Source organism: Trachurus japonicus, chromosome 22 (assembly GCF_045865225.1).
Source record: "Trachurus japonicus isolate A0001 chromosome 22, Traja_1.0".
Classification (NCBI taxonomy): Eukaryota; Metazoa; Chordata; class Actinopteri; order Carangiformes; family Carangidae; genus Trachurus; species Trachurus japonicus.
This window is the reverse complement of record NC_140928.1, coordinates 13,471,090-13,483,674: the sequence shown is the minus strand read 5'-3', so window position 1 is coordinate 13,483,674 and position 12,585 is coordinate 13,471,090. Positions and strand designations below refer to the sequence as shown.

The following is a 12,585-nucleotide window of genomic DNA, read 5'->3' as shown; positions in this document are numbered from 1 at the left end:
TTAAAAATCTGTCTGTGCAGGCATCCTCCCTCGCAGCTGGTGCCGCTACACAGTCCCAACCGCCATGACTGTGATCCAGTGGGTGGCAGACTTCAGTGAGAGGATCAAACAGCTGCAGAACATCTCCCAGGGTGCTGCCAGTGGGGGTGCAAAGGAACTGAAGGTAGTTTGGTTAGCTGTTTCTGTACAGCATCAACCACAACCTTTGCGTCTTAAACAGTGTGACAAGTTTCTCAAAAATCAAGCAAAGCAAGGCACTCATAGTACTATTATTTTCCCCTGCTCCAGAACATCCACGTGTGCCTCGGCAGCCTGTTTGTACCAGAGGCCTACATCACTGCAACCCGCCAGTATGTGGCTCAAGCAAACAGCTGGTCTCTGGAAGAGCTGTGTCTGGAGGTCAATGTCACCACCGCCCAGGGGGCCACACTGGACGCCTGCAGCTTCGGCATCAAAGGTCAGAGTTTGAAAGATATAATAAAACAGATGTTAAAGAAGTTACAAAACATGGGCAGAAAATCTTCCTTTAAAAAAAATGTTATAAAGCTAAAGAAAAGAAACCTCCCCCCAATACTATAGCTGTCAAACTGTGATAAACTGAGTTATTTTACAACAGAATATCGTATAAAGTTTAGTTTCATTATTTCTAATATCAAACCTGCTGCATGTTTCTTTCAGGCCTGAGACTGCAGGGAGCTACTTGTGCCAACAACAAGCTGTCTCTATCCACCTCTATCTCCACTGAGCTGCCTCTGACTCAGCTCCGCTGGATCAAGCAAGGCAACTCTGAGAAGAGACATGTGGTATGTATATGAATACACAATTGCACGTCTTCCTATGTAAAGATAAACATTTCCAGAGCAATAAAAAGCCACAAGACCATTAAGTTGAGTTTTACTGACCTCATCTTCTTTTGTTCTTCCCACCACAGGTCACTCTGCCCGTTTACCTGAACTTCACCAGGTCTGACCTCATCTTCACTGTTGACTTTGACATCGCCACCAAGGAAGATCCACACAGCTTCTATGAGCGTGGAGTTGCCATCCTGTGCACAGAGTAAATGAAACAAGTCATTCCTCAAGACCAGAGAGTCTTGACGATTTAACCACACGTAATCTCTTACATTCATTACACTATTAACCACCATTTTAAAAAGTAACATGTAGCCTGTTGCATTCCAGTATAAAACATAGCAAAGTTTGTGAGGTAGTAATTAACAAGTGAACAGTCGTAGTGTTTTTTGGAAAGTGTCTTAGAAGGTCTGGGGGATGTTGTCGAAAGGTAAATGATGAGGAAAATGAAATGTGGTAAAGGAAGGTTGAAAGAAAAGTGTGTTTTTAAAAAAAATGAAAGAAGCAGTATGTTTTTAGGTTGAATAAAGTCTGTTGGAAGAACGAAGATGAACTACATCAATGACTTCAGAGTGGTCTTTGTGTACTAATACATGTTTGGTTTAAAGTCACTCGCATACATGGTACCTGTAACTGCCCCATAGTAAAACCTGTAGTTTAGGTTTGCACACTTCTCACTATATCCTAATAATTTCATTGAGACTCCTACTTTCAATGCTGTAGTCATGTATTCTCAATCATTGTGTTACTATCGAGGACTTCTTGAGAGTAAACTCAAAAGAAAATCACAAATTTACTGACAAGATCAAAGAGGAGAGGATCATATTACATCTTACATTAAATTAAATTGACATGACGGGCAAAAATCTCTGAGGGGAATGACTCATCTATGAGTGTGGGGAAAACTGATATTCAACAATATTGCAGAGAATTTACCTATTGACTCATGTAATTCTGCAGATGAGATGGTGTGTTGCTCCCACCTGCTGGTTGGAGGGATAAACCTTTAGAAATAAAAATTAGAAATGAAACTCCATAACTGCAATTAGAAAAAAAAATAGAAAAGAAAATAAGGTTCTCCAATGCTTGTTGAGTGAATGTAAGGTTTAAGGTCATAAGGTCTGAAATATGGGGAAAACCATCTTGTATACCGAATACCATTGACACTTGTATCTTCTTCTAGACTGAAGAAAATTGAGTTAGTTGTGCAATTTTAATTTGTCACATGGATACTATATTGATTTCCAAGAGGAATTTGCATGGCCTATAAATGGACAGCACTGCAGCCTGGATGATCGCTAAGGATTTGTTTTCCAGCAAGACAACCCCAGCCAAAGCTATAGGACTGGCATACAAATGATGACTGAAACAGGTGAATACTGAAAAATACTTTTCTCATGCAGACTAGCTTGTTGAAAATACTTTTCTACAACTCATCAACTGAATGAAAATTACATTAAAGGGCACCTTGATTAAAATTCAAATGAGGAACTGTAGTTTCTGAATGCCACATTAAGTTCAGACTCCAACCGTGCAGTGCTAGATATTCATTGATATGCAGACTAGTGAGGATTAGTCAGACCGATGCGTTACGAACTGATGAAGCCCCGTGGATAAGAGGTGAAACGTCTTCCTCGACAAACAGAAGTCCAGATGCCTTTGATTTAATTGTTGCCCAAAGATTCATATGCAATAATAAAAAAATAAACTCTATCATGTTTGTTTTTCAATACAGGTTTGCTTTTATTGGGAAAATTTGATTTTTACATCACCAGGTTGTACATTTGTCAACCATGGGCAAGGTTGCTATTGTAATTCCTCCCAACAAAAAAATAAATCACTATTGTTCAAAAAGATGCAATCAGCACAAAGTGTGACACCTCTGAGACATTCAAAATAGCTGGAGGTAGAAAAATAAACCAAGGTGCATAAAGTAACTATTTACAGCATTTAATTCCACCTTAAATCAGGGCATTTAATATGACTGCAGTTCTTCATTTTGCCAGTCCACATGGCTTTAACATGATTCAATGCGCAGAGTCCCCTGCCTCTTGTATGTCGTTCGTGTTGACGACACACTGCCTCTTCCTTTGCCCCACCTCTGCTCCAGGGAGCCCCAGCTTCCTCTTGTAAAGAGACCCCAGGTTACACGGGCTGGGGGATTTCTCAGAAGAGCTGTCCAGGTTCCAGGATGAGCTCCCTCCCACTGGCGTGTGAGGTGTGGAGGATCTTGTGGCGTGCAAGCCTGAATCATCAAGCTGCAGTCCAGTATCCATGCTCAGAGTGTGCATTGTTGAATCATCAGCCATTTCTGCTGTGACGTCTCTACAACTCTCCTTGTCACTGTGGGAGGGCAGAGTGTCAAGCTCACAGACCCACAGCTCAGAGTCACTCCCACATTTCATCTGGACATCCAAAACATGTTGCTGCTCTGTTACAGGATCTCTTATCCCATTTTTCATCACCTCTCTGAGAGCAACAGAGGCAGGGTGATGAAGGATGAATCTCCTGCTCCGCCCGGAAAACCGACATCCTCCGCCTCCTCCTTGTCCCTGCTGCCTGGTTCTCCTGGAGACGCCAACATCGCTGTTTGAGTCGTCCGAATCTTCCGAGCTCCCATCATATGGGTCCAAAAACTACAGTCACATTGTAGTTATTAGTTCATTCATAAACACCTTGAAGAACATAAATGAAATGAAAACAGAATGCTTACCAGAGAATAACAGCCATGCCTTGCTGCAGGCTTCAGTGGTAGTGTGCGACGTAATGTCCCACGCTCTGGTGCACTGCTTGCACATCCCTGTTCAATGAGGAAATCAGTGATTTTTGCATTGACAAGATAGTAGTTGTTTTTTTAATTAAAAATGTCAATGCACACTGCAACTGAGATCATGGGTAGCCACTTTCTGTGGAAGAAATTCAATTGAATCCTGTTTCAAAACAAAATTTGGAGTGACATATAATGGAAAAAGTCCTGTACCTGGACCAACACCATACATACATACATATACTTGTCCTCTCTTGTGCTTATTGTTTCATTGTGTGTAAGGTTTACACAAAAACAATACCATAGTGCTGGTGTCCGACCATCTTGGACTGATTTCTGAGTCTGTATCTGTGCTGGACTCCACTTTACACATCTCCTGGCAGAAAAAACAGTTACTCAAGTCCACATTCACATGTCAAAGTTTTTAGGGAATATTCAGTTTGAAATATGATCATATAATGTGCTTAACCAATCTCACCATGTATTTGAAAGCAAGTTGGTCCACATTGTTTGGTATATGTCTCTCATTGTGACCTTAAGTGGAGGGAGAAAAAAAAAAACATATAGTGGGATATTTATGCAACCAAAAGAAAACAATATACCAAAACAAAAACAGCTGAGTTTGCAAAATATTTAACTATAATAAAGATTAGCAAAAGCTCCCTCATGTAAAAACACCAAGAAAATCAACCCCTCAACCACATGTTAAACAAAAATACTGATACCTACCTGGGTGTGAGCGTTGTCGTCTTCTTCTACATGCCATGACATTTGAGAGCCTGGAACTTCTCTGGACCACGAGGAAGTAAAAATAGTGAAATAATGTGTAGTAGTCGGGCCAACCTGCAGATTAATTACGCACCTGAGTTGCAGGTGCTTCGAGTGGTGGTGTGGCCTCGCGGGTGAGCAGCGCGTGGGCACGGGTAGTAGGGTACACGGCGGTGACACGGACACGGACTCAAAAGCGCCATGAGTTTGCTCATTTTCTTCATTTTAACAAAATAATACGTCCGGTGTTTTGTTTTTGTTTTTTCAAAATAAAACTCAAATTGTGGTGGTTGCTGCTGAATGACATCCTTGTTGAGTTTGTCCTATAGGCTAAATATTGTTAGTTTTACCTAATTCAGCATCACCAAAGCAGTACTATTTTACATGTTTTTTGTTATCTTTTATTTAAAAAATTAGTAAAAAGTAGAAGGGTTTATTGGATTTAGCCTATCTAACTTAACATTTAAGTTAGGAGGATACCCTGCTGCCTTGGTTTATGTTTCCAAATAAAACTATAAACACATGAAAACTAGTTAAATTGACAATGATATAATAATAATAATAACTTATTGTAAAGCAGCTACAACTACCCTCCTCCACCAGTTCCTCGGTAAACCGATGGGGGGAACGGGAGAGCAGGAATGCCCGCTCCCCTCCTCCGTGCGTGCCGTGGCCGTGCCGTGCAGTGCCGTGCCGTGCTACTATGCGTAAGATCCGGCCTGGCTGGGGGAAAGGGATGAATGTTAATTTCAAAGATGGCGGCGGAGGGAGGAGGGAAGGAGATGAACGAAATTAAAACTCAGTTCACTACTCGGGAAGGCGTCTACAAACTCCTCACTCACTCTGAATACAGCCGTCCCAACCGGGTGCCTTTCAACTCGCAGGGCTCCAACCCCGTCAAGGTTTCCTTCGTGAACGTCAACGACCAGTCGGGCAACGGCGACAGGATCTGTTTCAATGTGGGCCGTGAGCTCTACTTCTACATCTACAAAGGCGTTAGAAAGGTAGCGTAGCGTGTGGGGGGGCTAACGGTGGTGGTTGGTGGTGGTGGGGGGGCTAAATGTCAGCGGGGATTTCGTGATACGGGCGTGTTAAAATTACACCGCCGCCGTTTGAACTGTCGTTGAACTGGAGCCGTTAACTAACTCTGGCAGGTGCTTGACTTGACTTTCAAATTAGCTGGCAGCTAAGTTAGCTCGGAGCTATGATGGAGCTAGCACTACTACTAGTTAGCCAGTTAGCCAGTTAGCCACTTGCTAACGCCAGCGAGCCAGCCAGCAGCTAACTTACAGACAAACCAAAAAGGGCCGGGGGCTAAATTCAGCCCCCAGTCCGTGACACTGTTTGAGTTTTGCGGCTGCAGTCGGTGTTAGGTTGGGGAGGCTGTGGTTACGGGTTATTAGAGTGAAGTTGTGTGTGTGTGTGTTTTTTTAAGGTTTGATTTAAGTTGTCAGGTTTGGAAGTTGTTGTTGCTGTAACAACAACAACTGGACGGTGGATAGTGATACTTCTCCTACGTTGCCACTCACCCACAACACCTGTCGACGCCCTTTGACTGACAGGTGTGTCGACACATCGCAGTGATGTCGATTCAACAGTATACGGACGGTGTTTTCCTGCTAGCAGGCTAGCTGCTGCGGTCATCATGAAGTGCAGTCCAGACTGCCCCTAAATGGGGGCGTTGTTTTTTTGTTTTTTGCCCCTAAAATTTGAGACAGTGCAATTTTTTGCCCCTAAAATTTGAGACAGTGCAAGTACATTTTTCATCTATTTGCACATGTGCATGGGCCAGTAAATTTGATGTTTGTCTTTTTAACACTCAAATAGTCTGGAATCTGCCATTACAGGTGGCAGGCCAATAAGGTTTGCGAAGATCAGGAATGAAAAGGAAAATTGTACATTTTCTGTCTGTGCTCCTAAAAGTTTAAGTTAGGGGCCACTCTGCTCCCAGTAAAAAGTTAGTCCGGAGCCCTGAAGTGTGACAGTAGCACTCATTGCTTGGAGATGTGTCTGCTGGGCCAAATTTATGACATGGTCAAACTTAGCTAACCACCTCTGCTGCTGGGAATACACTGTAAATTATAGGTCATGATAGTCCATGAAGGATCTGTTTCTTTAACAGTATATTTCTGTGCTCCGTTCAGATGTTGAGTCACTTCACAAGTAAGTCATGCCATTGTTTCAGCTGACTGGACATCACAGGTTGACTCAAAGCAGCTGACTGTTTACTTGAAGCAATGTGTCATCATAGCCTTTTTAAATATTCACACCGAACCATGTCCTTATCATGTGTGTGGTCATTCTTGTGTAAATCAGCAACAGACCAGCTGAACGACTAAAGATTAGAGCAGCTGTACCACAGTTTGTAGAAAAAGACCAAACTAATAGGACCTGTATGCTTCTTAATTCTCACAATTTAATTTTGGCCTGATATAACGGTAAAAGGAAATTAGTCACGTATCAGTATCACATGACATTATTGTATTCATATTAGATAAACTATATGTCATGTTATTGATGATTTGTCCCATTAGTGAGGTGAATGAAAATGCTTGTTTCATTTCTCTGGTGAAGGCTTGTTGGAGCAGATACATGGCCCGAGGTTTAAAGTAAATAGAGAATAATGATTCTGTCGTATGCATTATGATTTGCAGTTAATAAAAATCCATTAGCTCACAATGACCTCATTACTTTTTGTGCATATACATCTGTAGCATTGCACCTTCAGTGCCTTCATACTACTGTGAGGCTCAAGTGCTGTGCTTTTGACTGGTCTCTTGATTTAAACTGTTTTGGCTTGGTATTTTGTCCCTGAAATGGGACATAAACAACTCAGTGTCATATCTACGAGTCCTGAAGGAACAACTGAGTCATCATCTTAGGATTTTCCATTCTGCCAGTAGTGTAAACTACAGATCATTAACAATGAAACTACTGTTACAGTGGTGCTCTACAGAATGTGCTCAGGTGTCACATCTGTAAAACACTGTTTCGATGACATAAAAATGAAACTGCATGTCAAACAGTATATGACAAGCATCTACAGAGGAAGGGCGTACATCTATATGCTCTTCCTCATTTTTGCTCGGTGACTGTAAGTTCATTGATATGCATCTAGATGTCACACAGGTATTTAAGTTCAAATGTCACTTCTTACACCATGGTTACAAGACACCTGACCTAAGGTCTTTTGTCCCTATCAGTGCAAATAACATTGTCACCCCAGCTCCTCTTAATTCAGTGTCACTGTTTGAGATAAAGCACAAGCAGGAAAAAAACTAAACAATATGTATGCAGCTCCAGTGGTTTTATTACTGACAGTTTGACAAACAATAGGACAAAACTCATTTTAGATAACCATGTGTGTGTTTGTTGTTTCTCCCATCAGGCTGCTGACCTGAGTAAGCCCATAGACAAGCGTATCTACAAGGGAACGCAGCCCACCTGTCATGACTTCAACCACCTCACAGCCACAGCGGAGAGCGTGTCCTTGCTGGTGGGTTTCTCTGCAGGACAGGTACAGCTCATTGACCCCATCAAGAAGGAGACGAGCAAGCTCTTCAATGAAGAGGTAGGCCTCCAAAGAACAAATTGTAGCTTCTGAACAGTAAAGTTAAAATCAGGAGAGGCTCAGAGTTTTACATTTAGTTTTACTGCACTGTTAAACTTTAGCCGTGTTTTCAGACAGACATCTGCATGTTATTTCTGCCTTTGTGAGTGAAAGGTCATTAATTTTTCTGTCTCACGCGATTCTACAAACAGATTGTGCTGTATAAATTGTAATTAATTCTTTACATAACCATATTACTCTTTTACATCTTTTTATGTATGATTAAAAGTATCTGAATGAAGAGACGTTCAGTCTGTTTAAAGGATTTTCCATAACCTGTCTGGTACTTTTAGCTTTTTCACTGCCAAGTGAACTTAAACAAGTAATGAGTAAAACATAATATTTGGTCTACAGGCACTGAGAATTGAACAGAGCATTCTTCTACAGTAGGTTAAATTGTCAGTGTTTCCTGATGATACTGTACTGACAACTTCCCCACCCCCTTTCTCCCTCTCCCTCTCTCCCTCTCTCCCTGTCTGCTTCTCAAACCTCACCCCTCCTTCTGTCCTTGCAGAGACTAATAGACAAGTCCAGAGTAACATGCGTGAAATGGGTGCCAGGCTCTGAGAGCCTGTTTCTGGTCTCTCATGCCAGTGGGAATATGTACCTGTACAATGTGGAGCACTCTTGTGGCACCACGGCACCACACTACCAGCTGCTCAAACAGGGAGAGAACTACTCTGTACACACTTGTAAGAGTAAATCTACGAGGAACCCTCTTCTTAAATGGACAGTGGGTGAGGGGGCTCTGAACGAGTTTGCCTTCTCTCCAGATGGGAAGTTCCTAGCCTGTGTAAGCCAAGACGGTTTCCTACGGGTGTTCAACTTCGATGCTGTTGAGCTCCACGGCACCATGAAGAGCTACTTTGGTGGCTTGTTGTGTGTCTGCTGGAGCCCCGATGGAAAGTATATAGTTGCCGGCGGAGAGGACGATCTAGTGACTGTGTGGTCCTTCATGGACTGCAGAGTCATCGCCCGAGGCCATGGGCACAAGTCGTGGGTGAGTGTGGTGGCGTTTGATCATTACACCACCAGCGTGGAAGAGAGCGACCCGATGGAGTTCAGCGGCAGCGACGAGGACTTCCAGGATCAGATGATCCATTTTGGACGAGACCGGGCCAACAGTACGCAGTCTCGACTCTCCAAGCGTAACTCCACGGACAGCCGGCCTGTTAGTGTGACATACCGGTTTGGCTCAGTGGGCCAGGACACTCAATTGTGCCTATGGGACCTCACTGAGGATATCCTTTTCCCGCATCTTCCACTCTCACGGACACGGACGCACACTAACGTGATGAATGCTACCAGCCCCCCTGCGGGCGCTACAATAATCACTAACACCTCTAGTAACACTACTAATGGAAACAACAGTGGTGCCAATACTCCTGGCATTAACTCCCTCTCGACGACATTACCGCGCTCCAACAGCCTACCGCATTCGGCCGGCACCACAGCAACAGCAAACAACACCAACAAGGCCGGCGGCGGCGGTGGTGGCGGTGGAATCGGCAGTGGAATTATGGACAGTGCCATCGCCACGGGTGTGAGTAAGTTTGCCACGCTGTCACTCCACGATAGGAAGGAGCGCCACCACGAGAAGGACCACAAACGCAACCACAGCATGGGTCACATCAGCAGTAAGAGCAGCGACAAGCTCAACCTGCTGACCAAAACCAAAACAGACCCTGCTAAGACTCTGGGCACTCTGCTGTGCCCGCGCATGGAGGACGTGCCCCTCCTCGAGCCCCTCATCTGTAAAAAGATAGCACACGAGAGACTGACTGTTCTCATATTTTTAGAGGACTGTTTAGTGACTGCTTGTCAGGAGGGATTTATTTGCACATGGGCGAGGCCAGGCAAAGTGGTAAGTTCATTTTAATGCAGGAAATGTGGGGAAATTAGAAGTGATAGCATTGTTTTGTCAGAGATTAGTTGTTATGGAATCAGTTGGTGGGGCTGTAACCTTAAATCAAGACGTGTTCTTGGAGCTTAAAATAACCTACGGACATTTGGAATAACATTTTTAGCTTTTTATAGTCAGAATGTCAGTCTCTGCAGGCAGGCGAATAACATATCAGACTTTGTTTAATGTGCATTTCTTCACAGTGAAAGACCTGTTATCATTATTATTATTATTATTATTATTATTATTATTATGCTTCCGTTTCAAATATATAACCAACGCTATGAAAGAATTACAGGCTGGTTACATTATACATTCTGATAAGAAGGATTTCCTGTGTAGACCTGCGAGGGGAAGGGGGATGTTAATCCATACGAAGTGTTTTCATTGGTTCATCATAAAACATTCCACAATGCATAGCAGCATAGCTAAGAAGTCATCTGCATACACTCCCACTTTTCAGCTTTTATGCAAATGGCCACTTTGCCCTAAGAATCTCTGCAGTCTCTCACGCTTACAGCTTAATATTTGTATACACCCTTGTATACTCTGCTTTTGTCTGTGTTTTGAGAGCTTTTGCCACAACGAGGCACATAAATAAATGTCTGTATTTTGAACATAACCAGCAGTTTGAAGGCTAGTTAGTCCAATGAGTTGTTACTTTTAACCAGTTTGACATTAACAGAGGTTTGGGGCATTCAGCTCGGGTACAGTCCAGCCTTTGCAGTAAGAGTAATTTGACTGTTCAATAATAATAAATGGGACTACTGTTTTCTAATGGTTACTAAGGGTGATTTGAGGGATTGTCTGACTAAAGTATTCCCTCTAATGGCTTCTCTGCAAAAAATAGAACAAATAGGATGCAAAAATAATTGAATGCTTAGCTTGGGGCAGTGTAAAAGGTTGGCACCACAGCCTCTAGTGGGTATAAATTATGAATTTACACAAGCCACTTGATGCATAAACTAAACTAGTAGCGGTGAAGAGATGGTAGAAGTTGCAGCGGTCAAGGTCTGTGTTGGGGAAAGCATGACGAGTATTTAAGAACGAGCTTTAACAGACCATGTTTCGTAGCGTTAAGTTTTAAATAGGAGAAAGGCAATAAAAGTGTAACAATTGAGTTAGTTTGCCCTTGACAATCAAAGGTCAGATTAAGATGCTGGTGATAAAAAAAGTCATCGGTCTGGTCATGTACGTTAAAAGTGCCTTGATGAAGCAAACCTCTCAAAGACAGCATTAGTCTCACACTGTACACTCGGCATCCACTTTGACTGCTGTGCACAGCCTTTTAATTAAGTGCAGGGGACCGGGATATGGAAAGAGGAAGCTAGAGGCTAATTTTTAATGAGCTATTTGTTGCTTGATATCTTTTTTTGCTACAGTATGTGAACTTTCCCAATGCAAATCTCCTTGTTTTCCTTTTTCCAGGGTTTATTGTCATCCCAAAACCAAGCCAGCTCTCCCAGTGGAACAGTAGTATAGCCACAATATTTCTGCTGCTAAAGAACCCTGCAACCCAGAGTCTGATGCTGCTCTTCACCCTGCAAGCATTGCAAGTTTTCCTTTTTCTTTTATACCCTTCCTCCCTCCTGATTTTGTTTATGGCTTTTCTTTTGTTTTGTTTTTTTTGTTTATCACTCACTTGACCTAGAGGAGGAATGAAGCAAGAAAAGTTGTGGTGCATTTGTGGACTATTGCGCTAATGTGCTATTGTTCTCTGGAGTTTTAACACATTTTTAGAAATTTTTAAAAAAATCTTTTCTTTCATGTCAAATCTCATCAAACTGTTGTCCCCTCTGGAATTAAGGCTTGGCTTTGTTAGATGCAAACCAGACAACTGTGGCTTGAGATTAAAGGGATAGTTCATTCAATTTTCATTAATGAGGTGTAAACCCATTTTTTGTGATTTAGCTTAGGGTTACTGACTAAATCATGAGTTTTGAGTGAACTATCCTTTTATGACCAAGTGCGTGAGCATCTGAAAATTTTGCTTCCATCCACATTCACCCTCCACTTCTGTCTTTTCTTGAGTAGAATCTCCCCATTGACGACTTTGCACTGATTTTGTTAGTTATTATGTTGTTTGTTTGTTTTTATAACTACTCTAATGGAACAAAAAAAAAGAAGGTTGAGGACTGCCTTGTTACACTTGGCTTTAACATCCTCAGTCTTGAAATCTGAATCTATAAAGCTTGATGCTGCAATCATAGTCTTTTTAAAGAAAAAAATTGTTTGCACTTAAATTAGTTTATTAGAAGAAAATGGCTTTACATTTTTGGGTGTGCTCAGAACTCACAGATGGCTAATACAGTAGGTGAAGAAAATGATTAAAAAAAGAAAAAAAAACTATTAAAACCTTTATCTATTGAGCATTTATTTTAATATTATTTCAGATTCAAATCTGCTCTGTATCATAATGTGTATATTGTAATTAATTGATCTGATGGGGGCCTAAGCAAACTACCATTACTCCAGTGGAAGTTTTGTCATTGATAGTTATATTTCTAAAGCCTAAAGTATACATATTAATAATATTAAAATAATCTTGAATACACTGTTTACTGTTCTTTTTTTGTTCACCCACGTGCACTGTATTTAAATAACAAAGCTGTAATGCCTCGGGCATGAAATTCGCTGATTTGTCATATTAATGCAGTAGTTGCACAAAATGAGCTGTCAAGTTTGG

The 12,585-nt window shown here is 41.9% G+C and overlaps 3 protein-coding genes across 5 annotated transcripts in view; 2 read left to right on the top strand and 1 right to left on the bottom strand.

Annotated features, from left to right (window-relative positions):
- Window positions 1–1,409, top strand: part of dync1h1 (dynein, cytoplasmic 1, heavy chain 1) — a 28,343-nt gene extending 26,934 nt beyond the window's left edge. For both annotated transcript variants that reach the window (XM_085768384.1, XM_085768383.1), the window contains exons 75-78: window positions 21–163; window positions 289–457; window positions 679–803; window positions 932–1,409. In XM_085768384.1, coding sequence (XP_085624510.1) covers window positions 21–163; window positions 289–457; window positions 679–803; window positions 932–1,060 — 566 coding nt within the window. In that variant the 3' untranslated portion in view covers window positions 1,061–1,409. The remainder of the gene's footprint in view (window positions 1–20; window positions 164–288; window positions 458–678; window positions 804–931) is intronic.
- Window positions 1,410–2,583: 1,174 nt separating this feature from the next.
- On the bottom strand, window positions 2,584–4,604 carry LOC146963674 (uncharacterized). 2 transcript variants are annotated; one of them, XM_085767063.1, is made up of 5 exons: window positions 4,348–4,604; window positions 4,097–4,152; window positions 3,920–3,991; window positions 3,565–3,651; window positions 2,584–3,487 (listed from the first exon to the last, which is right to left on the bottom strand). In XM_085767063.1, exons 1-5 carry the CDS (start codon window positions 4,382–4,384, stop codon window positions 2,879–2,881), a joined length of 861 nt encoding a protein of 286 aa, XP_085623189.1. In that variant the 5' UTR covers window positions 4,385–4,604; the 3' UTR covers window positions 2,584–2,878. The 2 variants fall into 2 exon arrangements, with proteins under 2 accessions (XP_085623189.1, XP_085623188.1); XM_085767062.1 differs by having other exon boundaries at window positions 3,920–3,994; window positions 4,348–4,603.
- A 509-nt stretch (window positions 4,605–5,113) lies between these two features.
- wdr20a (WD repeat domain 20a) lies at window positions 5,114–12,451 on the top strand. Its single transcript, XM_085766872.1, has 4 exons — window positions 5,114–5,390; window positions 7,775–7,957; window positions 8,511–9,860; window positions 11,328–12,451. The coding sequence occupies exons 1-4, from the start codon at window positions 5,127–5,129 to the stop codon at window positions 11,379–11,381; spliced, it is 1,851 nt and encodes a 616-aa protein (XP_085622998.1). The 5' UTR covers window positions 5,114–5,126; the 3' UTR covers window positions 11,382–12,451.
- The last annotated feature ends 134 nt before the right edge of the window (window positions 12,452–12,585 follow it).

Bases quoted from the DNA above. Each gene is read 5' to 3' on its own strand.
- LOC146963674 (XM_085767062.1), bottom strand. From the start codon at position 4,384: ATGGCATGTAGAAGAAGACGACAACGCTCACACCCAG. The intron at 3,652-3,919 runs GTATTGTTTTTG...CTCATTGAACAG, and splicing joins GGTCGGACACCAGCACTATG to GGATGTGCAAGCAGTGCACC. The intron at 3,488-3,564 runs GTAAGCATTCTG...ATGTGACTGTAG, and splicing joins GGCATGGCTGTTATTCTCTG to TTTTTGGACCCATATGATGG.
- wdr20a (XM_085766872.1), top strand. From the start codon at position 5,127: ATGTTAATTTCAAAGATGGCGGCGGAGGGAGGAGGGAAGGAGATGAAC. The intron at 7,958-8,510 runs GTAGGCCTCCAA...CTGTCCTTGCAG, and splicing joins GCAAGCTCTTCAATGAAGAG to AGACTAATAGACAAGTCCAG. The intron at 9,861-11,327 runs GTAAGTTCATTT...TCCTTTTTCCAG, and splicing joins GGGCGAGGCCAGGCAAAGTG to GGTTTATTGTCATCCCAAAA.